The following is a 26,120-nucleotide window of genomic DNA, read 5'->3' on the forward strand; positions in this document are numbered from 1 at the left end:
TGAGATTAGAGTATGATCAATAGCACTACACCAAAATGTTCTTTTGAATTTCTGTTACTTTTTTTGTAGTTCTGTCCTTAAGGTCACAATAGAATTTCTTCAACCAGATTTATAGAAACAGGTCTGAGGTCAATCTCTTTACTTGAGAATTACTATAGGCAATTGGTTAGGATTCATTGTTCATCTTTCATTTGGTCATTACTGCCCTAAGCTGGTGTAAATTTTGTGAGCCAGTTATATGGCAAAAGTTTTTCTTTGTTTTGAAGTCTTTATTATCAACAAGGAAAGAGTACCTATGCCCATAATTTGTTTAAAAGTATATTCACTACTGTGTTTCACTTCAGTGCATTTATAGGATTGACATTTTATAATGCATAACCTGAGAATTTTCCCCAGAGTCTGGATTGCAAAACAGAAATATGTGAGGAATTTTGTTAAGAGAAAGCAAGTATAAGGGTTTAATTTGAATTCACTGAAGATAGTGGACTTCATAGATTTATAGTTAATGAGCCTTTTCTCTTTAAGTGTTATATCACAATGGGATTGCAAATAGTTAGAACTGACAGTTGGAAATATGCTGAGATAGGGAAATTTTAAAAACGGTTGTCTCTCTGGACAAAAGGTACCAGCTGGTAAGGATCTGCAAAGCATAATATTTTATATAATGAATTAACTTTCAAGTATTAGATGTAGTTATATGTACTATATGTTCAAAGTAAAAAAAATGTTACGTGGTTCTCCTTAAGACTCAATGCCAAGATGTCAAGTGATTTTCCTTTTAGAAAATGTCTGCATTTTATTGTATCGAATAACTAAACCTGTTTTGCATCCATTTAAGCTGATACAGAGTATTCATAGCTCAGCCTTTTAAATTGTCTCCGTAAGTTTTTTGTTGTTTTGTAGGTATTTAATATATAGGATTTAGATGTTTTCCTCACTATTGTTAGGCCTTTTATCATGTACTTTAAAAAACGACCAGTCAGTGATTGGTAATAAGTCTGTTATCTTGAACTAATAATTTAAGGCGGAGGTGTACAAGCCCTCTGCATTGCTCCTGAAATTCTCTCCAGTGCAGCTGAATTAGATGAAAATGTATTTGGGAAATATGTAATGAAATAAATAAAAAATACAGCAGAATAAAGACCATGTTATGATGCGACTTTCTAAGTGTGCAGCGCACAGGGCCCTCATACAGTTGTTCACACTCGACACCACTGGTTTAAAGTTGTTTTTTTTAACTTCTCTTTCCTTATTCTGGAATGTGTTTTTGTTTTGCCCAAAATGACGTCAGCCTCCTTACTTCTCTACTCTTCAACTCTCACTTAACTCATTATGCTGTTCTGTGATTCTGAGTGATTGTGGTTTGCCCAGAGCCACACAGTCAGTATGAATCAGGAGCAAGACCTTGAACATGGGTATTTTTTGTAGGAGAGAGGATATGTCTTATTAAATTTTTCAGATACTGAAAAAGTTCCCAAAACTATTTGGGGTTCCTCCACATTTATGGCCCTATTCCACTAAATTCACAGCCTCAGTTCCTGTACTGTTGCTCTACTTTAAAGTGCCAGCAACTCTCAAGAGTGGTTATATTAGCATTAAGTTTCCAATCTGCTTTATAGAGACCAGGGAACAGTGCTTGAAGAAATTAGATCTGGATGGATAATCTCATTTACATAACACTAAATCACTTAGCACCAATCCCATCAGAGGAGATTTTTTTTTTTCCAGAACTGGCCTGTGGATACATTTTCCATACTGTAACTTCCAAAACTCAGCCATCAGAATTACAGACTTCAGCAGGAGGGTATTCAGCAAAATCTAGGTCTCGATCTGAGACTAAATTCATACTACCTCATATCTCTCCACCCAACCTGATGTTCTCAACTCCACATCAGGATTTCATAAAAATTTTCTTTCTCCAGCAGCTGTTTCAGAAAAATAAAGCACAAAAATGCCTCAGGATCTTGGTGTTCAACTTGAGAGACTCCATGTAGCAGGCCACCCATCATCCAGAGGTTTCTGCGTCTCTGGCTTGTTGCCTAGACAACCTTCTAACCTCTTAGCCACAAAATCAGGGAGGAGTAAGAGCCTGCCCAGGACTGAGGGGCCCTTACAGTTTGTCCAGGGCCCCAGGAAATTTCATGTAACTTGGTCACCTTCAAGCTTATTGGTGATGAGTGAGCACTTTCTCTGGGTCAGATCCTGTGTTATGGATTTGATCTTCTGTCATCAAGTTCTTATATGACCCTGTACTTATGTGTGCGATACCTGTAGCAGCTACTGTGAATATGCATGTGTTAGCAGCTACTGTGAATATGCATGTGTATTTCCAAAGTAAATTCACAAAATATAAATAACTCTCTTCCTCAAAGATGAAACTAAGATATTTATTTGGGTACCAGAAAGTCAAATCCACCATAATGATAAAGAAGTGTATGCACATCACCAGTGCAGGGAGCAGACATCCCCAAGCTTTAGGCCTCCCACAGACAAGCTCCCCTAGGCAAAATGCCTTCCTCTCTCACTCACAGTAGCTGCTGTGCCTCAGCTCTGCGTCACTCTCACTTCCTTCTCCATCTCTTCAGCAAGCTTCTTCCACTGTGGGCTCGGCCAGAGCCCAAAGAGGGTCACATGGGCTTAGGAAGGGACAGGGAAGATCTTCAGATTCCTTTAACATTACAACTTAGCAACTGCTTGCTCTTCCTCTTGGCTTTGGCTGTGTGTTGTCTCCTAAGTCAAAGTCCTTTTGCCCTTTCTGGAGTCTCTTCCCGTGGAAATTAGAGGCCACAGGCATTTTTACTAGACTGGAATATTAGCTTTAGCTTTGCCTCTTCAGTTTTCCCAGGGAGAATACTTTTCTTCTTTGTGGCCTGAACGATTGCAGTAGCACCTAGTTTATCTTCTGTATCTCTTTCTTTTCCATTTCTAATCATACCTTCACATGGCTGCCAAATTTATATTCCCAAAGCCCAGTCTAATGTCATTCCCTTCCCGTAAAGCTTCAGTGGCTCCCTATTGCTTCTGCTTTTTCTTTCAGTTCCCATTTCTGGACTATAGCTGGGGGCCTAGATCACAGAGAAACATTGGGGTGGCAATAAGAATAGGGAAAGAGGGGGAGTGAGGAGAACCTGCAGCTCTCTGCCATGCTCTGTTCCTGTCCCTGGAGTTGCTCAGTCACAAAGGCGGCATTCTCAAGTATTCTTGACTCTTGAGACTGATTCTCTTTCCACAGTGATATGCTAGCTCTTACTTATTAAGGGTAAAATAAAACCATCTATGCATATTCATAATACATATTTTATTAAGCAGCTAATTATATTAATTTTGTTAATGAATGAGAATGTATCAGGTTTTAATATGTCTTTATCTTTCCCTCCCACAGATTATTACTAAATATGTGTATGAGCTCTTGGAAAAGGATTGCAATTTGAAAAAAATCTCACTTCCAGTAAGTTTTTTTAAGTTATTCCTGTTTATATTTCCAAATATGACTTTTATTTAAGAAAAAATCTTTAAAAAAATCTTAATTTTCCATATTTCAATTTTAAAATTTTATCATATTCGTACACTTAATTCAGAATAGGTTTTTTATAGATACCTTCCCACATAATGTTACATTGTATCTTTGGAAAAAATAGTACACTGTGAGGGTAAACTTATTCTGTGTACATTATAATAGGATATTTTCTTTGATTGATACAAAATGTATCTGGGGTGTTCTGGTTATTGACTTTCATTATTCTTTAATCCAGAGATTCTCATCCTTTTAAAAGAATGACAGACACTCAGTGAATATTTGGGGTACAGTTTGCCCTTGTCCTTTTCATTTGATTGACACAAGTATTTGTATATTTTCGAAGGAGCAGCCTAAGTTAAGATTCTTCTCTGTATTCTTCTTTGCCTTTAGAATGAAAATAATTTTGCATTCTCAGATAATTTCGTGATTTCTCCTCTTCCTTTTATATTTTTTTCTTTATTTCTTCTCCTTTTCCCACTTTCATTCCCCAGCTTTTCTCCCATTTTTTATTTGATGTGCAGTACCAGCTCTTACCTTTTGTGAGAACTGAATACTTTCCTGACATCATTGCCCATTGTTGTGCTGCTGAGGCAAAGGTTTGAGAATCTCTTCTGTTTTGTAGAAAATTCATGTATCTTCACAAAGTGTAAAATATCAAATTTTATGCATATTTCCTCTTTTGTACAATTGAGGAAGTTGGCCTATGTAGTGTTTTAATGCCTTTTCTCACAAATATTTTAGACTGTGACACATAAATGCCCCAATAGTAATAGAATTAGTTACGTGTGTATAATGCTCTGCCACTTAAAAAGCACTCTTCCATGTATATCTGATTTGGTCTTCACAGTAATCTTGTAAGACAGGTAGATATTAAATCTCTGCTACAGGTGAGGAAATTTAGTCCCAATTAAGTTAAGAGTGACTTGCCCAACCTTATACAGCTACTAAGTTACAGAACTGAGGCTCAAATCTTTCTGTTCTGAACTCAGGATCTTTCTATTATGCCAAACTAAGAAATGATTATACTGTGTCACTAACCTAGTGCTCTTGTGGACCATTTTGTTTTCATTAAATTTTATTTATAGAAATTAATAGAAATGTAACTTTTTTTGAAGTATCAAAATTGATCATTTTATTAGCATATTACCAGGAAAAAGAGGTCTTGTCATGGACCCTCTTAAAATTGAGGAATGTGAGAGTTTCATAACAGTTGCTGCTCTTTCACCCCTAAATTTGATGGTACATTATAGAAATTCCTTGGAAGAACTTAGTTTTATTCTTTGTAGGACCCAAAAAACCTCAAAAGACTATTCCTTAGCTAGTTGCTAGGATCCTTTTATCATGTTTATAACTGTAAGTTTTAGTTTAATTCACAACTTTGTTCCTTTCTGAAATACATGAAAACCAAATTCTTTGTACGTATAAAACACATTTATTTCCCAACTAATCTATTCAAGTCTTCTCTTTGTTCCCATTCCTCCCTCCAGTTATATGCTTTCTTGATTTTGATCACAAGAGAGTAGTGCTAGATATTAAAGCTACTCTCCTCAAAGGTAATTCCCAGATACTGCCACTTTTTCTACTCTTTGTCTCCCTCCAGCTCAGTCTTTTCTTCTCAAGGAAGGGCTTTGAAAAATCACCTGTGTACCCTCTTTTTCTCTCTCTCTTCCAGTGTTCAGTTTTGCATTATTGAACTGTGTGTGTGTGTATTCAACTTTGGAGGTTCACTGAGAACTTATCAGGATTTCAACTCCTAATTTCTCTAGGTTTACCTCCCTTAAATTATAAAGCATATGGTTTTCAGATGGGCTGTTACCAATATCCATAATATAGGATTCTCAAATTTTCTTACACTAGGTTAAATAATTTACTTAAAGGACTTCATGTTCATTATCACCCCACCATAATGATTGAGCCCTTCAACTGTTCAGCAGTTAGGATTGATATGACCACTCTGAACTCTTACACATTTCTAATGTGCAATAAATGATATTTTTGGTAGGTGGTGCAGTGGATAGAGTACCAGTGCAGGAGTCAGGAGGACCTGAGTTCCAGTCTTACCTCAGACCCTTGACACTCACTAGCTGTGTGACCTTGGGCAAGTCACTTAACCCCAGTTGCCTCATCCTAGGTCATCTGGTCACTGGATTCAGATGGCTCTGGAGGAGAAGTGAGGTTGGTGACATGCACAGCCCTCCCTCGCTCAAAACAAAGTCAAATGCAAGTCATATCATCATTTCTCTGATGGCATGATCCTCTTTGGCAGCAAAGGACGAACACACACTCAATTATTAAAGTAGAATTAGTATTTGTAGTTTTAAAAGAGAACCTGAGATGACATCCAAAGATATAAATTCATAGACAAAAATTTTTTGCTAACTACAAATATTATTCAAATTATTATACAAATATTAATAGGTTAATGTGCTTTATTTCAGATAGCACCTAGACCTAGGGTCCTTCCTATCTTCAAGTCATAATATATTTTGTTGTGCTCATAACAGAACTAGAAATGACACCAAATCTGATGTCTTGAATAAGTCTTCCAGGCTTAAAAAAAATCCATTGTTTTTCTTCTGAGCTAAGAGGTGAGCTTCTGTAGTGGGTGATTTCTTCAGCTTGAATGAGGTTTTGTATGTATACACTGATGATGGTTAGCAGAATCTCTGGCATAGCTTGTATCTTTTGTCTTAGATATTTAGAGCTTTTTTCTCAGAAAAGCAGAACAGTTGGCTGAGAGTCTTAATATTATTCCTTTCTCTAAAACTAGATTTAAACAACTTAGAAAGAAAATGTATTAATTCTTCTCTAGACAGCTTTTTTTTTGAGAACTTACAGAATTTAAAATTAAGTGGCATAAAAATGACCCCAATAATTTTCCCTTAAGAATTTACTGGTATATTGGTAGCTATTTGTTTCTCCATTTCCCATTCCTACTATTATATTCTTCCCTTGTTGCATTTCCCCCCACCATCACCTGGTACTGTGATGACCATGTTTCTAGCTAAATGAAAGTCCTCAGTTGCCTTTTTAGCCTCTCATTTATACTTGGATATTAACCAAACATCGAAGTTGAGTAAAGTGAGGCCAAACGTCCCCATCTCAGGGACTGAATAACACCACTTTTGCTCCATTTTCAGGCCCTGCTGGCTTGGATCATTAAGAGACCAGGGCTGGATATTGAACCTGGTCTCCTGAAAGGTAGTGTAGAGTATTGCCACTGGGCCAGTTGGCATGCTTTTCTAGTATGTCTTGATGCTGAACTAAGTTTTTTAAGAATGCAGTAAATGTGGTGTTGCTTATGGGAAAGAATATGCATATTATCTTTGGAGTTAAATCCATTTTGATTCATTGTGAGATTTCATACAGTTTGGTAATTCCAAAGGAAAAAAATGACAATACTGCATGAAATGTTTTTCCCCCTCCATAATATATCACATACTAAATTTAAAAATCACCCTGGTTACCAATGAATAAACTAAAAAATGTATTTAAATTTTTTTATGGAAATTTGGTGTCAGCTGAATGAAAATTAGTGAAATACTGGCTAAAATATTAGAAATTTTAAATTCATTAACAATTCAGTTTCTGTTTGTATAGCTTATTGACTGAAATAAGGCAACTAAATAACATGACTATAGCATTTCATTATGTTATGTTCTGATGAAAAATCAGAATTAATACCATTCAGAATAATTCACAACTGAATCCTTAACAGCTACAAATTGCTCTATTCAGTCTCAGTGTGAGTAGACTAAATATTATTTGAAGTTGATTTGCCAATAAAATGAGGTTGTACAAAAGAATGACCTTTATGTGCATTCCTTCGTAAAGGCTTTGTTTAATGAATTACCACTGTTTGAAGACAAATTGGTTTGGAAGAAAAAGCAAGGGGAAAAGTGTTTCCAAATTTAATTAGGTTAAGAAATGAAATTTTAAATATGTATTTTCATAAGTAATAATATCTTATGTTTTAAAATTAGCACAATTAAACTTTATAATAAGTAATTCTTAGCAAGTTTATTAGCTCAGAGTGCTGTATTAAACTGAGGGGGAAAATAAGGCTACTATCATCATTTCAAAGTCATTTTCCTCTCCTTAAATCATGCATAAGTCATTTTTCATTTACTTTTACTTGTCTTAACTTCAGTACATATTTTAGTTGTCTGTCATCTTTCAGCTCTCCTTTACTTAACTAAAATTAATATGTGCATTTTGACTTGGTTACCTTCAAAAATCTTTTTGAATAACATTTTACATAAAGCACAATCACATTTTGCATTCTAAAGAAGGTTAACTGTATTTTGATGTTAAACTCATTACTCTGGACTTAGGAACTCAGTATTATCAGTGTTTGACAAATTGATTCAGAGTCTTTTACTGCCAAAAAGAAAATGACCAACTCTAATCAAAAAAAGAAATGAGAAAGTGAATGATAGTAGGGAGCAGAGAAAAGAACCGTAGTGGTAAATTCTCTTATTTTAGTAATTAGAAGACTCACTGGCTTTCATTAGAGTCATATTGATGCTATAATCTTTACATGTTTGATAAGGGAGTGGCTAGAAATGTATCATTTTAAAATGTTGACTGATGTTATTTTCACCATTTGTTTTCTCATTGCCTTCTAATTCATGCTTCCATTTTCAGTGTATAATGTATTTTTCGGTAGAAGTTATTTTTATTTTATCTTTTTTCTTTTGTCCTTTGTTTTTATTTTTTCTTTGTTATTTTCCATATTTTCAGTCATATTTATGTTTATCATCTGCTCTTGCTTGTTGTAGATACTTAATGCATGGAAAATTGGTGTAATTTTGCTAAGCTTCATGCCTTGACTACTGCACAATTGCTAATAATGAGGCTATCATTATTCCCCCTTAATATTTCTCATATTTTTAGTCCTTTACTTTCAGATTGCTTTGTGATTATGCATTTATTAATAATCTTAATATGCTTTCTGAAGTAGGAAAGTATTGTCTCCACTGGTGAGAGGAACATCATCTAACCTGATTGAAAAAATAACCTGCCTCAAAAGTCAGTGACAAAGCTTGGTTAGAGTTCTGCATCTACTACCAGTTGCCTTTTTAGACCTCTTAACTATTTTGATTCTAGATATTTCCCCATGTGAGATAATGATAAGAAATATTTAACATTTTAATACAGCCCAACGTAAATAATTGATATTTTAAAAACATTTATCTATGTAGACACTGTACTATAAGGCTGTCATTGAGAACTGATGAGATTATTTGAAAAGTGGAGAAATTTGAAATGTAACTGTTTTCAGCCTTTTACTTTTCTTTTCTTGTCGTGTGTGTGTGTGTGTGTGTGTGTGTGTGTGTGGTGGTGGTAATAGCAACAAAAGCTTGGAAAAGAAAAGCTTTTTTTGGCCTTTTCAGCTAAACTTTTCTGAAAATTTCTCCTAATAATTCATTAGTATTACTGAAGAAATTTTTAAAAAAGTACCATGTTATGCAACACATAAGTCAACCTTTTAGAGTTGAAACTTTCCATCAAATTAGGGTTGTTTTTTTGCGTGGGGCATACTTGATACATGACTCTTAAAGCCCACTTCTATCTCAGCTTATGATTATTACAAAGCAGTAGTAACTAGTGAACTTAGAAGTAACCCTCACATCCTTCAGTTTGTTTATTATTTGTGAGCAGTACTTATGGAGGAAACTTGGGCTTGTCACTACTCCACCAAAACACAGAGTGAGAGCTGGTGGTGTAGATGGTGAAGCATCAAAGTTGGTTCATTCCCTGTCTTCCCATTTGGTAGTCTTTGGATCAGATCATCCACTGAAACTAGAATTAGTTAGAAAGGGTATGAGGAAAAGAAGTAATATTCCTAGTAATAACTGTTGACATTTACATAATATGTTAGAGTATACATAATATAATTTACAAAGTATTTTAAGTACTTTATATAATTTCTCACAACAGTCTTGTGAGGTAGGAAATAAACTATTATATCCACTTTACAGATAATGAAAGTGAGATTGAGAGAGGTTGTGTTAACACATTTAGTAAATGGGGACTACACTACACTCTAGAGCCAAGTTTTATGTTAAATACATATCAAAGCCTCAATTTTTGTATGGAAAAATTTAGATTGCATTTTCTTTTGGGTTAATTTATGTGTCACAATATAGTTCTTACAAGGCTGAGAAATTCCTTTTTAAAATTATCTTCCAACAAAATAGTTATCCTGTAGAGAATGATAAGACTAGATGATATATCAGACGTTTTATAAAAAATATTGAATATCATGACATTGTAGGTTAATATAATCATAGGTAACCAATAAATAAATGCATACAATAGCATGGGCTTATAATTTTGATTCATGAATTAATTACTGTATATATAGGGAACAGAGAACAACATTTGTGTATTTGTCTATTATAGAGGAGAATTATAGAAGCTGTAATAGATGACAGTCACCTTTTGGGAAGTTTTCAATAACTTTCTATTGTTCCATTAGGCATTAGCTATTGTTTATAGCAAAAAAGATTTGTTTTTCCATCGACAAATATACTTCCAGTTGCATCTTTTTCCTTGTAGATTTAAATAAAGAACAACATTTAAAGTCTCACTTCCTTCTTCATAACATTATACTGAAGAACTTCATTATGCCTTTCTTGTTTCTCAGTCTAAAAATGAAATTTAAATTTCAGATGAATGTTTTACATTGTAATCTATTTCACAGCTTTGTGATGTCAGTGTGATCTGTGGGTATCTTTGTTTTATAATTTATGATACCAGTCATTTTTGTTTATATATAAACATAACATTTATACTCACTATTTAATTCTTTTTAATTACAGGTAGATGCTACTGAGAGTGAACCAAAGAATTTTATCTTTATGAGTGAGGATGCAATGACTAATCCAGACAAACTGATGGTTTTAATTCATGGTAGTGGTGTTGTCAGGGCAGGTCAATGGGCTAGAAGGCTTATTATAAATGAAGATCTGGACAGTGGCACACAGATACCTTATATTAAGAGAGCTATGGATGTAAGTGAAATTATTTCTTTTTTGTTATTTTTAGTTCTGTTTTATTACATATTAGAAATTACAGTTTTAGTTTTATTCAGTTTCATTACATGTTTGGGCTCAGGATTTTTAACATGTCCTGAAATATATTTTAATCTTTTAGTTGTAATTAGTTTTCTTACCTGAAACATTGTGTTGAGTTATCTTGTTGTCAAATAAAGAAAGAAAAATAAGGGAATGGGAGCTAAGAAAGGTTCTTTAGAAAGTTCCCTCTGCAATGAAGATTTGGCATTCTAAATTTTTCTCATATTTTTTTCATCACATTCATCTCTTTGAAATACCAATCAGTGAGTACCTTTTTTGAACATCACTCACTTAAATACAGCAAGCATATATTAAGTGCCAGACATTGTGCTTGGTGCTGGGAATATAAAGAGAAGAATGAGATATTTCCTGCCCTCAAAGAGTTTACCTCTTACTAGGGGAGACAGCATCTATGCAGATAAATACAAAATTGAAAATAAGTTTGGCAGTAAAATCACTATAAGTTTTTTGAAGTGTTGTTTACTGGAGTTAAAAACTAAATATATCTTGTTCCATGAAAGAAAAATGCAGAACTAATTTTGTATTTGTGCCCTTACTTTAAAAAAATCCTTTTAGCATGTTGATTTATTTTTCACAAGTCTCAAATAAAATACCCTTAGGAAATGACAAAGGAAAATAAAATTGTAAATTACATGTTTATCTAGTTATTCATCTGAAATCAACCTTTATAGAAAAGGTACTTACTGTAAAATTCAATTATTTATTTTTGTGTTACATTTAAGATTCTGTTGTTTCATCTTGTCATGCAGTTGTTCGTTTCCTTGTTTGTCTCCTTGTGTTTTACTGATTCATTCATAAATTCTGTGAATGGTCAATTTTTTTTTGAATCACAGAGTTCGTTTTTGTATGTGAAAACAGAGACTTTCATAGAATAAAGTGAAATTATGTCCTGTTTAAAAGCTTTATTCCTAGAGCAAGAGAGTCATTTATTTCAGGAATATCATATGCATCTATGGGTTATATTTTCTTGAGAAATCTATAGCACCAATTTTTCTTGATGAAAATTGAATAGATATGTTTAAAGCAATACACTTATTATCGTTTACATTTAGTCTTAAATGTTAAGTTCAGGATTCATTTTCAAAAGAACAATTTTGGTTTCAGGATTTTAGGGTTTGCATCAACATCTTGATTTGTCTGGCAGCTTTTTTATTCATCACATACAACAAATTGGTGAATGAATTTGCTTTTGATTTTACCAGTAAAAGTTGGTAACCAAGTAGTATTTTGAGATTAAATATCTTTTAAAATTGAAGGGGCTTGCAGAAATACAAGTTGTATCAGATTGTTTTTCATTCAGTGCTTTATTGTTACACTTTTTTACATTTTGAAATGAATGCCGCTATAGACAGATTCTTCCTTTGGAATTAAGTAGAATTTTTTTTTTTTGTAAAATAGGACTTTTTAAAAAATGTAGCACCTATTTTGAAACCTCATTTGGTAAAGAAAATCAAATATTTTTTAACCTGGTTTTTGGGAAATCACCTGAATGGTGATTTCATTAATTTTGAAAACTCCTAAAGTGGGAAACCCCTTCCTTTATGCAGATCAGCAGCTTGTCTATAATTTCTGTTCTTCAAGGGTTGTTTGCTATGGTGAGAGGGTGGCAGTGCTGAAACCTGAGATGTTAAGACTCCAAGGCTGCACTCTACTCACTACTTGCAATTTCTCTCATTTGATTCAATAATAATAAATTTGCTAGAGAACCAAGAATTTGCTTTCCATAGACATTATTTATTTCCACATATAACTTTATTGCTTTATACCCTTCTGTATATCCTATTTACTGTGTCATCATCTGTGTTCATGGGTTCTACCATGAATTAAATTAGCAACACTTTTTAAAATTCATGTTTCTAAAATAAAGTATTTTCATTATATGCTTAAATTCACTTCAGTCATTGACCTGTCATCAGAACTCAGGTGTGTCATTTTTTAATATACCTGGGTTATAAGGATGAGATTTGGGGGATGAGGTAAACAAATTGTCCCCTTACCTTATCCTTTCTTCTTATTGAATAGTATACCAAATAGAAGAGAAAAAATGGTTTGTGTCACTGAAGGATGAGACCTATTCTTTTTACTCAAAATGGTACTAGTGATATACTTAGAGTGATAGTGGTCCATTGTTAGACAATCCTTACCTTGTTTCCTAGGGAAGGCCTGACAGCGCATGCATGATACCTTGGCAAAAGTAACAAACCATCAGAATAATGTCTAGTACTTTTTCATTTTTACAAACTGCAGAGGTTGTTTAGCCTACTTTTGTTTCCCTTTAGTTTTTGTTTGTAGCTGTGTAATGTATACTGTCATTAGTTTGTAAGTTTAGGTCCCTGAGCTCTCGTTTAAGAAGCTTGTTTATTTTGTCTTAGGTACTTGTCCTACAAAGTTGGAGTTAAAAAATTTCATTTTATAAATCAGAAATTGTTGTTTATAAGGACTCTCCCTGAACAAAACTTTAAAAACAAGTATTTGAAAGCTTAACAGAGTTCTTAGGATATTTACCTTGGTTTCACTGCATTACTCTGCCCTACAAATGATAAGTGGTATATAAAGTTTATAAAGTTTCATATCTAAAATAGATACTGCTCTGAAATACGCATTGCTTTGGAACTAGTCATTATTATTTATATTTCATGATACTAATAATAATCTAATTCTATAATTACGAGTGTCTCGTATTTTTTTTCTTTTTTTAATGGAGGCGGACATGTGGAATTGAGAGTGCTGAAATTAGGTTTTAGGGGCATTCTTTGAGATCATCTAGTACAGACCTTTATTAACAGACGTCCTAAACGAATTACAACTTGATCAGGCATATGTTTTTGTTCCATAGCCCTTCTTAGCAAAATCATTCTGATAAGAATGTTTATTGCATATGATAAATTATGAATATTAAAAAATGCTTATTATTCAGGGCTTATTTAAGGAAGCAGTTTATGAATTGTTCAAAACTGATTTTTTTCCTAGTCTAATCTTCCACTATTTAGAGGTCCTTTCACTGTCTGGTTATAACTCTAGCAAGGAGGCAGGTGAAACCCAAGCCATTTGTCAGTCACTCAGCTAATAAGCACTTACTAACATCATTCTTAAATATTGATTTTTATCTCTGAATCCTTAAATGTATTAACCTTTTATTAATTTTAGTACATTTTCTAGAAAAGAAATCTATACTTCTGAAAAATAAAACCCTCTTTTTTTCTATATGTTAAAGAATGAGTTATTGCCATGGCTACTTATGAAATCTTTAAATAAATCACCCAGTTAGTCACTTTTTCCTGTTTTAACGAAAGGAACCATTTGAATCTAGAAGTTATAAAATATCATATCTTATTATAAGGTATATAGCAAATTTCAGTATAGTTTATAATAAAATTTGAAATCTTAAGAGATGCTCTATTTATTGGAGCATTTGGATAAATAAATACTTTTCTACAATTTTTTGGAGATCATTTTAATGGGAATTGACTTGTGGTTTAGCTATGTTGGTGATTTCAAAACTGATTTATTGTAACTGTTTGGTTTTCCATCTTTTGTATATTCCTTTGTAGCAAAATGAATGTTAACTTTTCTGCATTAGTGCTTATGTACTTGCTTTAGAGTTTGTTATACTTTGTTACCTTTTTCACAGAGATTTTCAGTTCAGTGAATTATTTACAGGATAATAGATACTTTCTTTCAAAAAAAGTTATTGGAGTCATTAGAGGTTGTTAAAAAGGAATAGGGTATGATTTTTACCACTATTCTAAGTTAGTGTATTCTTTTTGCCATCTAGCTCTTAAATATAAATCTCTTTATCCAAAGTTCTTCCTAGAGTGAATGCAAGATCATTTTCATCTGAGTAATGAAAAAACCAGGATTTAACTAGGATGAACGTGTAGAAATTTCAGTAGAATTCTAGGGATCCAATATGAATACCGAGTAAGAAAATAAATACTTTTTTCTGTAAGGAGCGTTTCCCTAGCTGTTATTAACAGCAGTGATAGTGCAAAGAAAAGCCAAATAATAATTTAAAGTCAAAGTTAAATAATTACATGTATATAGTGCCAGAAATATGTTAGCTGTGATATTAAAGACATGTTTCGTGATCAGGAGTCATAAAAACAGGATAGTTCCTTAGATCCTTTTAAATCTAATCGTGTTCAAATATATAATACGTTTCAAAATATAGTGATTTTTAAAAATAGCGATCAGAATTTATTCATAGGGTTCTCTAGTAATTCATGGGTTCTCTAGTAATGGTCTAACATTGACTTAACCATTTCCAAAGATAAATAGATTGATCCATACATATGTGTGTATATATATATATGCACATATATGTGTGTGTGTTTGTATGCATATATATAAACTTATGAATGTGAACATCTCAACATTTTTAAAAATCGGATTTATACTGTGTTTTAGAACAATGAATTTAAACTAATTTAAGGAACCTATGAAAATATTTAATATGATGAAAAATTTCTGCTTAAAACATAGGAGACATAAAATCTCAGAACTGGATCATTTTAGCTATGGGTTGAGAAAGTTCAGCAATTCAAGATAAAAAAATTATCTTAACACATAAAAATGTTGATTAAAGAAAGTAGAAGTTATTGCATAATAGAGTTCATAGAAGATTGTTCAAAACATGAATCCTAGAAAAGGTTAAAAGCTTAGCATATTACTGAATTGACAGGGTATATAAACCCACATCAGCCCCTATGCCAGTGAAGGAAAACAATGAGATGACAGCTCTTGTGTTTGGAGAGAGGTTGTTAACGACAGCTTATTCCTTTATGATTTCAACTCTTGACAGAAGACAGGTCTGCTTGTTGCATCATGGCAGATGTATCATTACCTTCTGGCCCTGTCATGAGCGAATTGGAAAAAACCCACTTGCAGTTCTGAAAATCCAATTACTTTCAGGAATTTGGGGTACCGTTTCTAAGACAGAGGTGAATAAGCCTTTCTGTGATAGCTGTTGGCCTCTCCTTATCCATCATTGTTCTGTGCTATTGATCTGAATGAATTTTGCAATGAATTTTGAGCTAATTGTGTTTCTAATCTTTTTTTTTTAGTATATTGCAGGTTACAAAACAGCTTATATAGCACCATGTGTTAAATTGTTCCCCTATGCTGACCTAACTAAAATATTGATATAAGCTTTTTCTTATGTATATGACTTGAAATGAGGATTTTAAGAGGAAAATAAGCTCTTTTTACTAACAAGTACAGGAAGAGGAGAGAGAGCCATGCTAAACTACGGAAGTAGTTAGGGATAATTTTTAAATGAAAATGTTGCCCTATAGTTATTATATATTTTTTATAGTTTTCTATTATGTGCACATCTAAATTATACATTTTCCCCTTTAACTTATTGGATACCTAGAAGTGACTCTGGAGAGTTAGAAAAGAGAAAGAGGGGGTGTGGATTTTTGAAAGTATGTCAAAAGCCTTGGGGTTTGCATAGTATGATCAGAATTTCAATGGAGGTTGAGATGAGTTTAAATGCATAGATGGTGAACAAAAAAATCTTGTTTAATTTCTGTCATGTTGTTCTTTTTTTAGTGACTCTGATGTCTTTTTCAAATCTGCTTTACTCTTGAGCTTTGTGCTACTATCTCCAAGATCTGGGTTTTTCTTCTTTGTGTTTCGTTTTAACTGCTGATCCCTTTTCTGTGGTGTTGCTTCCTTTAATATCAGCTGAAGCGGTCTGAATTGCTGAATCAAAGCTGTTTTGGAAGAGACACAGTGTTTAAGATTGTCCAGGGTGAGATTCTCTGGGTAGAAGGTAACACTTCCTGCAGTTATAATCAATGCACTTGACACTTTCAAAGGCAAGAGAAGCCATGACTTGCTCAGGGGTTAAACTTTTTAAATAACTTCCCTAGGGAAAAATGCCATCAATAAAATGGAATAATTAGTTGAAGATTCTTGGGTAGCCTAGGTTTATAAAGAAAAGATTAGAGAATAGGTCAGGTTTGCATTTACACTCTTGGTTTTCTTTTCCTTTTTTTTTTAAAAAAAACCCTTTATGCTTTTGTTTAAATTTCATATAGCTCTTAAAACTCAGTGATTTCTAGTATTTTTAAGTATCTGATTTACATAATTGAATACTTTTATTTGTGGTGAACTATAAAGAAGAGAAGACAGTTCTTTTAAAACTAATAGGAAATAATTAGTTGAATCTAAACTTATAAAAATCAGAGATGTACCAAATCATGAAAATAGCTGTTTTAGTAATAGAAGACTGAGACTCTTAATCCAACTCAATAGTCTTTGTGTGGCCAATAGCTTTTATTCTTATAAGGTTTAAAAATAAATATGTAGCATTTTAGAGAGTGTGGTTGTCACAGAAAATGAATTTATAACACAAAATTATGGTAGCATTCCAAGGAAGTTCTTCATTGCTTTTTTTGTGTGTTCTTTTAGATTCTCTGTGTGTGTGTGTATGTATTATTTGTCAAAAGCATTTTTTAGTTACAAATTCTAACTGAAAGATTATTTTCTATATAGAGCATAAATGCTACTGCTGGTATTATACATGAATGGTTTTACTTTGAAAAAAATTTCTGTTTTGTAAATGTACTGCTTTGTAATTTTTGCAGAGTTTGCAACTTATATTTTCTTTAAGTAAAATCTCTCCAGATTGTAATTCTGTACAAAAACAACACATGACTGACTAGATTAAGGAAGTATTATCTATTTAGCCTCAGTAATTTATGATAACTAAGTTCCCCAGAAATCTAATAGGGAATTTTTAAAGTTAATTCAGAATATACATTGCAACTTATTTATGTTTTATATAATTTTTTTAACATAGTTATTCACCTCTTTGCTTTGTTAGTTGTGTAACTGACATTTGTATCAGTGCTTTAAGATTTTCAAAATGCTTTACACACATTATTTTATTTGAACCTTACAACCAATCTATGAGTAATTAATATATATACATATATATATACATGAAATGTTTTATTGATATCTTATGTTTTTAAATTATGTTCTATTTTTACATCACATTTCTGGAAATATACCCTTCCTTTTCCATCTGCTTCAGGATTGAACCATTCTTTCTAACAAAGAAAAAAGTAATTAGAAACACCAGGTATAGTTACTACATTTGACAACATAACATTCTGTTCTGATTGTCTCTCAACTCTCAGCCAGGAGGAGGAACATGCGTTTTATTTCATGTTCTCTAGGACCGTTGTCATTTCTTTGGTCACCCCTTTTGTATTAAATTTCTGAGTTCAACTTAATTTTAGTGATTCTTTCATTTACATAATTGTAGGTATAGAAATTTTATTTTACTTTGTATTGGTTCATATACATTTTTTTCATTCTTCTCTGAATTCATAGAATCATAGATTTAGGGCTAGAAGGGACCTTAGAGTCCTCTGTTCCAGCCTCTTCATTTTACAAATAAGAAAACTGTGATTTGTCCAAGGTCACTTAGTAAGTAGCAAAGCCAGCATTTGAACCAGGTCCAAAGACTCCAAACCCAGTGCTTGTTCCTTCTATGGTACAATTCTTCATCCCTTTATGTTTTCCATTTCTTATTGCAGAGTAATACGCAATTACATTCAAATGCCAAAGCTCTTTTCAGTCATTTCCTATTTGATTCACATCCATTTTATTGCTTTTTTTGGTTTGTTTCCCCAAAGAGTGTACTCTAAATGTTGTGGGATATATTGGAACTTTGTTTTTGTCTCTCACGTTCTTGAAGTACATATCCAGTATTGGGATTGCTGGGTTTAAGGTGCGAGCGGTTTGTTGATTTTTCTCTTGTCTAATTCCAGAAAGATATTCAGAGCAGTGGGACCAGTCCACAGCTTCACTAATAATGCATGCCTGTTTTCCTATAGCCTTTGCAGCAATGACTGATCCCATTTTATGTCATCTTTGCCAGTTTCTTTTTTAAATTGTTTGTTGTTGTACTCTTTTTGGTACTTAACAACAAATCCCCTTTTTCCTCTTTCTTGTCTCCCTGTCCCCCTTCCGGCTGAGTGTGCATAATCAGACAAAGCTATCCCCATGTTGGCTGTGTGCACCCTGAGCTAGTCACCTTCTGCCAGGAGATGAGGCGGTCCTTCCTTTAAGCAATATTGATGTTGAGATTGTGCTGATACGTCCTTGAGGTTCCTCTGACACTGCCTTTTCTTCATGTATTATAATCCAGTAGCATTCCATTCCATTTTTATACCAGAATTTGTTCAGCCACTTTCTAATTGATAGGCATCCCCTTAATTTCCAATTCTTTGGCATCACTTTTTTTTTTTTTTACATGTAGCTCCTTTTCCTCTTTCTTTGATCTCATTGAGACGTAGGCCCAGTAATGGTATCCATCTTCTGCTGTTAATTTCCAGGGTGTGAAGTGCATTGTTTTGATTAGCTAATATTTCTCTTACAAGTAGTTAAGTGTAGCATGTTTTCAAACAGTAATTTATAGCAAAATATAGCAGTTCTTGTGAAAATGGTTCATATCATTTCACTGCTTATCAATTGGATGATTGCTTTTGGAATTTTATATTTGGGTAATTTCTCTATATGACTTCAATATCAAATTTTATTGGTGATGTTTATTGCAAATTTGGGTTGTTTTTTTTTTTCACTCCAGGGTTTCATTTATTGTCCTCCCAGGTATTGTGTTCATGTAAATGTTTAACACATATTGTTATCCCCATTTTATAGATTAGGAAACTGAAGCTCAGAGTGGGGAAGGGACTTGTCCATGGTTACAACAATTAAGTGTCAGAGGAGGGATCCTTAATCAGTGGGTTCTATCCTTCTGACTTCCAAGACCAGGACTCTCTTCACTCTACCCACCTGTGTCTCTTAGATAATTTAATATTTTTCCTAGGTGTTTGAATGGTATGACCTAAGAGAAGTCGAGAACAGAGACATGAACAGGCTTACCCGAAGCCATGTGGCAGATTGCTCCCCCAAAGTTAACAGAAGGTGTCATTATAATCCCTAGTCTCTTTACTGCTGCTTTTGTATTCATGCCTCACCACCTCTTGTCTTGTAGGCTTGTTTCATTTTCTTTGCAATTCTTAATCAAAAGTAGCTAAATCTTTTAAGAGATACCTGTCAGAATGAGTATATAACATATACACACTAAGGAGATACTTTCACCTTATAATAGGACTAATTATTAATAAATATAACATTTATTGATAAATAAAGGTGACAGTACTAAAGTCCTTATGTCCCATAGTCACTCATTATTTAAATTAATCTTATAAATACATCCTGTTGCATCAGCTGAGTGAGAATGTGTTCTGAGAGGTGGCAAAACACAGTATAGTCTTATTTGTATTTAGAGCTTTAGACTATGTAGTTAATTATCAGACTTTAATATTTAATGTTATGCTGTGTTAAGTACAATATTTTCAAAAAGGATAAAAAAGTGATTTCCAGTTTTTATATCCTACAGGCCCCTTTAAGGAAAAAAATTGCTCAGTATAAATGAGGTCATATGTGATTTTATGGGATCTCAGTTGAATATCTGTTTTTAAACAAGAGAAAACAATTGCACAGTTATTAGGTGGTAATATTCAGGAAATTTAGCTGAGATCTTATATTTTCACATATGACCCTATGTTCTGTAATTTTTTCAGTTTTAGGGTGAGGACAACTTAGTCTCATTATGAAGAAAACTATTATATTTGCTGAACTTAGTTTTCTGTTTTCTTTAGTGTGACCTTTCCACGTATTTGAATATAGTGTAACTTTAAAGCAATTTTTTTAAGGGATCATATGTAAGATGGAACATTTAAAAACAATTCCTTTATGGTAGAATGAATTTTAAATGATCTGTCATCTTAGTTGGTAGATACAGATTTTGAATATTCAAGATCAGTTAAGTAATTTTCAATACTAATAATTTATAGATCTATATAGTTATCATAGTGCAGCTTGCATATATGTCATTCACAAAAATTCACTTTGTAATAAAAATTAATTGACTAATAAGAATTAATTGATGAATTTTTTGTGCATTTTATTAAAGCATTTCTCTCTTTTGGAATGAATATGTGTGTATGTGCAAATACACGTGGATGTTACGATTGCAAATTGCCAACACAGTGTTGATTTTTTTTTAAATGAACCATTACTTAAAAGAGTTATCAATTCAGTAGGGAAACAACTCCTTGCTTATTCATACCAAGAGCTGCATATTTGAATAAAATTATCTTTTGCTTACTATGAATTGGACTTAAAATAATTGAGAGAATATTCATGCACAGAAATTCATGTCAAGAATTTTTGCTAATTCTTTAAATAGTTCAACATAGTTCTTAGTTTGCATTTTCTGTAATAGTAAGAAAATAAGTTTTTCATGGAGCTTTTCATGCAAATTTACTTGGAATTATCTTTTGAAAATATGTAGCCTTTTGAATATCATATGTTGTTTTTGATCAAAAACTTTAAAAAGTTAAATAGTTCTATCAGAATCAACTAAAACTGTTGATAATTGTCTTTTTTTTTCTTGAAATTAACAAATGACAACATCAAACCTCACTAGTGAGGTGGGCGTTAGGTCATTTGCTGCTGCAAGGCATTTTCTCTCCCTCCAGGATGCATTTGTTTAGTTTGGCTTCACTTTCTGCCTGTGGCACTGTATGGTGAAATTCAAACATGTTCTTCCCCTCCAAGGAATCTCTGGGTGGAGAATAACTTACACAAAATTAATAAATGGTGTTGCTTTTTCGTTATCGCCCATCTAAGGTAATTTGCAATGTTCCCTTTAGAAAAAAAAATTGGGTTGCGTAGAATACACTTTCAGTAGCAAATTAACAGATTGAAAGCTATTTTTTAAGGGAAAAAATGTATTTGGTCATAGTAAATGGACTAGAAATGATTAACAAATAATTCTTGACACAATCTCTTAACAATATTTTCTCCTTTAAGGTTTAGTCATGTCAAAAACAAAACATCAAAATGATCAGAACTTAATATTATAAATTAAAAATATGAAGGTTGTAGTTCCTTGCGTTTTAGATGCCTGAAATATTGGTTACTTCCCTAAACCAAGCTCCCATTCTGTCATATTACTAGAGGTGAGGAATCAGTTATTTGTTGGTAATGTAGAAATTTTGTTTTAATAGTCTCAGTGAATCCTTTTGCTTTGTCGTATTTTGTTGTAACATTTTAGAGAGAGAGTTCTTGATATAAAAATTGGCCTGGATAGCCTTAGTCTGCTATATTGTACATGTCTGCATGGTGCTATAGGCAGTGAGATTTAAGATTGCTTTTGAGAGGAGAATGGATAATGAATCTTGGGTATAAATAATTGCTGGTGTATGAGGGAAAACAACTTAAAGCTACATTTAAATTTTTGTAGGGTAATTAGTTTTAATTGCTTTTCTATCAGTCTGAAGTTTTGTGAACTTTGTATTGCCCCATGCAGTGGTTGTCTGTCCTTAAATCTAAATAAATTAGAATTATTTTTGGCATTGAAAGTGGTTGAACTAATTATAAAGAATCTTAATGTTTGCAGTGCCTTTTAAAACCAAATTACAGAAGAAAAACTGATAATTTGGGGTGTAACATTTTGCTTAAATGAAAAATCCTTAGGGAAATAATAGCCCTTGCACAGTGTGCTCCAGAAGGCCTGCCCTTTACCACCATCACTCAGCAGCCTCCCCTTCCCTAGAGGTTCATCCATCCAGATCTGTCATTTCTATCTACAATAGACATGATGGCAGTTAAGTGTCCTCCAGCTCATTCTTTCTCTTTTCTCAAGGTTTTCAGTTTCTAGTTGGTAGCTTCTTCTTCTCCTCTGTGACTCTTTCTCTGCATTTGAGGACTTCAATATATGTGTTGATGTTTCCTGAAACACTCGGACTTCTGAGCTCGTCAACTTTCTCAAGGCCCATGATTGTCACTTTCCCTCCATCTAAGTCATACCGAGTGATGGTCGTACTTTTGATTTCATCATTGTTTATAAGTATTCTAATTCCAAGATCAAGACCTCTGGAACGTTTCTGACAACCTTTTATCATTTTGTTTCTTCCTTTGTTTCCCTCCTCCTAAGTCTGTTCTTTGTCCTCATGGTGAACTCCAGTTCCCCCATTCCTCCATTATTCTGAACTGTAACTTCTACTTTGTCTTTGCTTTCTTTTCTATTATCTTTACTCAGTTTAAGCTGCTCTTACAAAGTTATCATTGATATTTAAATTGACAAATCTTGTAGTTTTTTTCTCAGTCCTCATCCATCTTGACCTCTTTTGAACATTTGATATTGTTGACTCAACCTGACCCTCCTGACTTATCTCCGGATAATGAGTTTTCATGACTGTCGTGGTTCTCCACTTACCATCATGGCTGTATCTTTGCTGATTCATCCCTGTTTCCTACCCTTTTTGTATGAGTATACCCCAAGGCTCTTTCCTGGACCTTCTTTTCCTTCTCTATCAGTGATTTCATCAGCTCCATAGTGTTTAACTATCATTTTTATAAAGAAGACTAGCCCTTTTTTCTCTCCTGAGCTGTGTTCCCAGGCTACCAACTGCCTATTGGACATTTCTTAAATCATAATCTTTTCTCTTAAATCTTTTAGTCTTACTTGTTTATGTTGAGAACACAACCATCCTAGTCACCAAAGTTCTGCAACTTTGGAGTTCCTCTCCCTTTCCCCTACCCCATTTTTTTTGGCCAGATCTTTTCATTTCTATCTCCATACCATATCTAGCATCCATCATCCCTTTCTCTTTATTCACATTTAAAAAATCATCTTTCCCTCCAAAATGTTACCTCTTGCTCAGTTCTCTATTTCTGTTGAGAACACAACTGTCATCCTAGAAAGTCAAGTTTTGCAACTTTGAAACCCCTCTCCCCCATATCTAGCAGTTGCCAAATCTTTTCATTTCTCTGTCCATCTCTAGCATCCATCCCTTTGTCTCTCTTCCCATATCTACCACCTTTATTTTAGGCCTTTATTGCTTCTTCTCTGGATGGTTGCAATCACCTCCTAATAAGTTTCACTACCTCCATTCTGTCTCATCCTCCACAAAGTTTCTAAGATGATTTTCTTAAGGAGAAGGTCTGACCACTCCCTTTCTCAAGAAGCTCTAATGGTTACCTGTTGCTTCTAGAATAAAATACCAACTTCTTTGTTAGACATTTAAGGCCCTTTATAGTCTGGACAACATCCTGTCTTTCAGAGGTTTGCTGCACCTTACTCTTCTCCAGGTTCTAGCTAAAGTGATTTGCTTATTTTTCATAATGACATTTCATATACCATCTCTGTACCTCTACAGACTTCCTCCCTGTGATTGAAATAGTTACTTCTTATCTGTGCTTAGGTCAAATATTACATCCTGCCTTTTCTGATCCACTTAGATGTTAGTGCCCTCCACCCTCCAGATTACTTTATATTTACTTATTTCATCTCCTCTCAATAGAATATAAACTCCTTGAGAACAAAGATAGATTTTTTTATTCCTTTTTAATGTACAACATCTAGCTCAGTGCCTGGCACATAATTGGCACACAATTAATTTTTGTGGAATGAAAGTAGGTAGGTTGTAAATCTTAGAAAATGATGTAAGTGTGAACCATCACTATTATCCTACACAATACTTTGTCACAGGGCTCCTAGGTGGTGGAGTGGATAGAATGCTGGACCTGGAGTCGGGAAAACTCATCTTCCTCAGTTCAAATCCAACCTCAGACACTTCACAGCTGTTATGAACCTGTGCAAGTCACATAACCCTGTTTACCTCTGTCTCCTCATCTGCAAAATGAGCTGGAGAAGGAGAGGGCAAGCCACTCCAGTGTCTTTGCCAAAAACCCCAATGGGATCACCAAGTATCAGACATGACTGAACAACAACAACTGTATTGGATCATATTGATGGGATCACCAAGTATCAGACGTGACTGAACAACAACAGTGTTGGGTCATATTGATGGGATCACCAAGTATCAGACGTGACTGAACAACAACAGTGTTGGGTCATATTGATGGGATCACCAAGTATCAGACGTGACTGAACAACAACAACAGTGTTGGGTCATATTGATGGGATCACCAAGTATCAGACGTGACTGAACAACAACAACAGTGTTGGGTCATATTGATGGGATCACCAAGTATCAGACGTGACTGAACAACAACAACAGCATTGGATCATGTTGATGGGATCACCAAGTATCAGACGTGACTGAACAACAACAACAGTGTTGGGTCATATTGATGGGATCACCAAGTATCAGACGTGACTGAACAACAACAACAGCATTTGATCATATTGATGGGATCACCAAGTATCAGACGTGACTGAACAACAACAACAGTGTTGGGTCATATTGATGGGATCACCAAGTATCAGACATGACTGAACAACAACAACAACAGTGTTGGGTCATATTGATGGGATCACCAAGTATCAGACGTGACTGAACAACAACAACAACAGTGTTGGGTCATATTGATGGGATCACCAAGTATCAGACGTGACTGAACAACAACAACAGTATAGGATCATATTGATGATTAGGTCTGACCATTTGTAAGTGATTTCTGTTGCCATTTTTGACTGGCAGTGATAGAAGCTTGTTGAAATGTCTTTGTTGATAAAACATATGGCTACTTTTCATATCATCTCTGATGATCTGCGTTAGTGGAATAGAGCAAGGACCTGAATAATAAAAAATGTAGATACTACTGTAATTTCTATTTTACTTTAGAATGAACTTTTCTCCTTATGCCTGGGAATAAATACCATTCCACAAATATTTATTAAGCTGTATTCTTTGGGCAGAGCAATGTGTGAAGGCTTGTGTAGCATCAAAAGTTTCATATATTCTTCCTGTCCTCATAAGGCTCATTTTTTACTAAAGAATCTGATGCATACAAATAGTTATTTTGAATGTGACATTTTTGCCAGCTATAAATGCTCAGTGAATTCATACCCACAGTTGGAAAAAAAAATGAGATTCCCCCTTCCCTTCTCTGAGATAAACTCTTCCCTGCTCTGTTATGCTTGCTGGAGCATGAATATCATCTCTTAGTTAGGGTATCACCTGTCTCAGATGACGTCCTTCATTTGCGCCATACAGTTATTGGGAGATGTGATTCCTAAGCCAGTGCATGAAGATCTCTAAAATCAGGAGAGCTGCCACCAGATTAGGAAAGGGTACATATCCTGATTTTCAAAAAATGGAAAGAGAGCCAAATCTTCCAGTAAGCTTGATTTCAATTCCCTTGATAATTCTAGGATGGATCATTAAGGAGATAGTTGATGAACATCTACAAAGGGCTCTCCTTCAGCAAAAACCCACCACACTACAGCCTGCTGCATTGAAAAGCTCTTCTAGTCAACGAGAGTAGTCAAACATTTGAACTAATCCAGACCAGCCTGTCTTCTGATTAAGCCATTACTAATGTAATGGAATAACCTGAACTATGGGACAGTTCTAAGCTAATTCTTAGGTTTTTAGTCAGAATCTGTCAAAATTCTAGAGGGATGCAAACTGAACATTTGTTAGATTGATTTGTTTCCA

The 26,120-nt window shown here is 33.8% G+C and overlaps 1 protein-coding gene across 30 annotated transcripts in view; it reads left to right on the top strand.

Moving 5' to 3' along the window:
- Window positions 1–26,120, top strand: part of ARB2A (ARB2 cotranscriptional regulator A) — a 478,053-nt gene that overhangs the window by 99,801 nt on the left and 352,132 nt on the right. For 23 of the 30 annotated variants that reach the window (XM_072606132.1, XM_072606150.1, XM_072606136.1 and 20 more), the window contains 2 exons: window positions 3,383–3,448; window positions 10,345–10,536. The exons of 2 other annotated variants lie outside the window; for them this stretch is intronic. In XM_072606132.1, the coding sequence (XP_072462233.1) occupies window positions 3,383–3,448; window positions 10,345–10,536 (258 nt within the window). The remainder of the gene's footprint in view (window positions 1–3,382; window positions 3,449–10,344; window positions 10,537–26,120) is intronic. 5 more of the 30 variants (XM_072606145.1, XM_072606161.1, XM_072606146.1 and 2 more) reach the window with 1 other exon arrangement.

Source organism: Notamacropus eugenii, chromosome 4 (genome assembly GCF_028372415.1).
Source record: "Notamacropus eugenii isolate mMacEug1 chromosome 4, mMacEug1.pri_v2, whole genome shotgun sequence".
In the NCBI taxonomy this organism is placed as follows: domain Eukaryota; kingdom Metazoa; phylum Chordata; class Mammalia; order Diprotodontia; family Macropodidae; genus Notamacropus; species Notamacropus eugenii.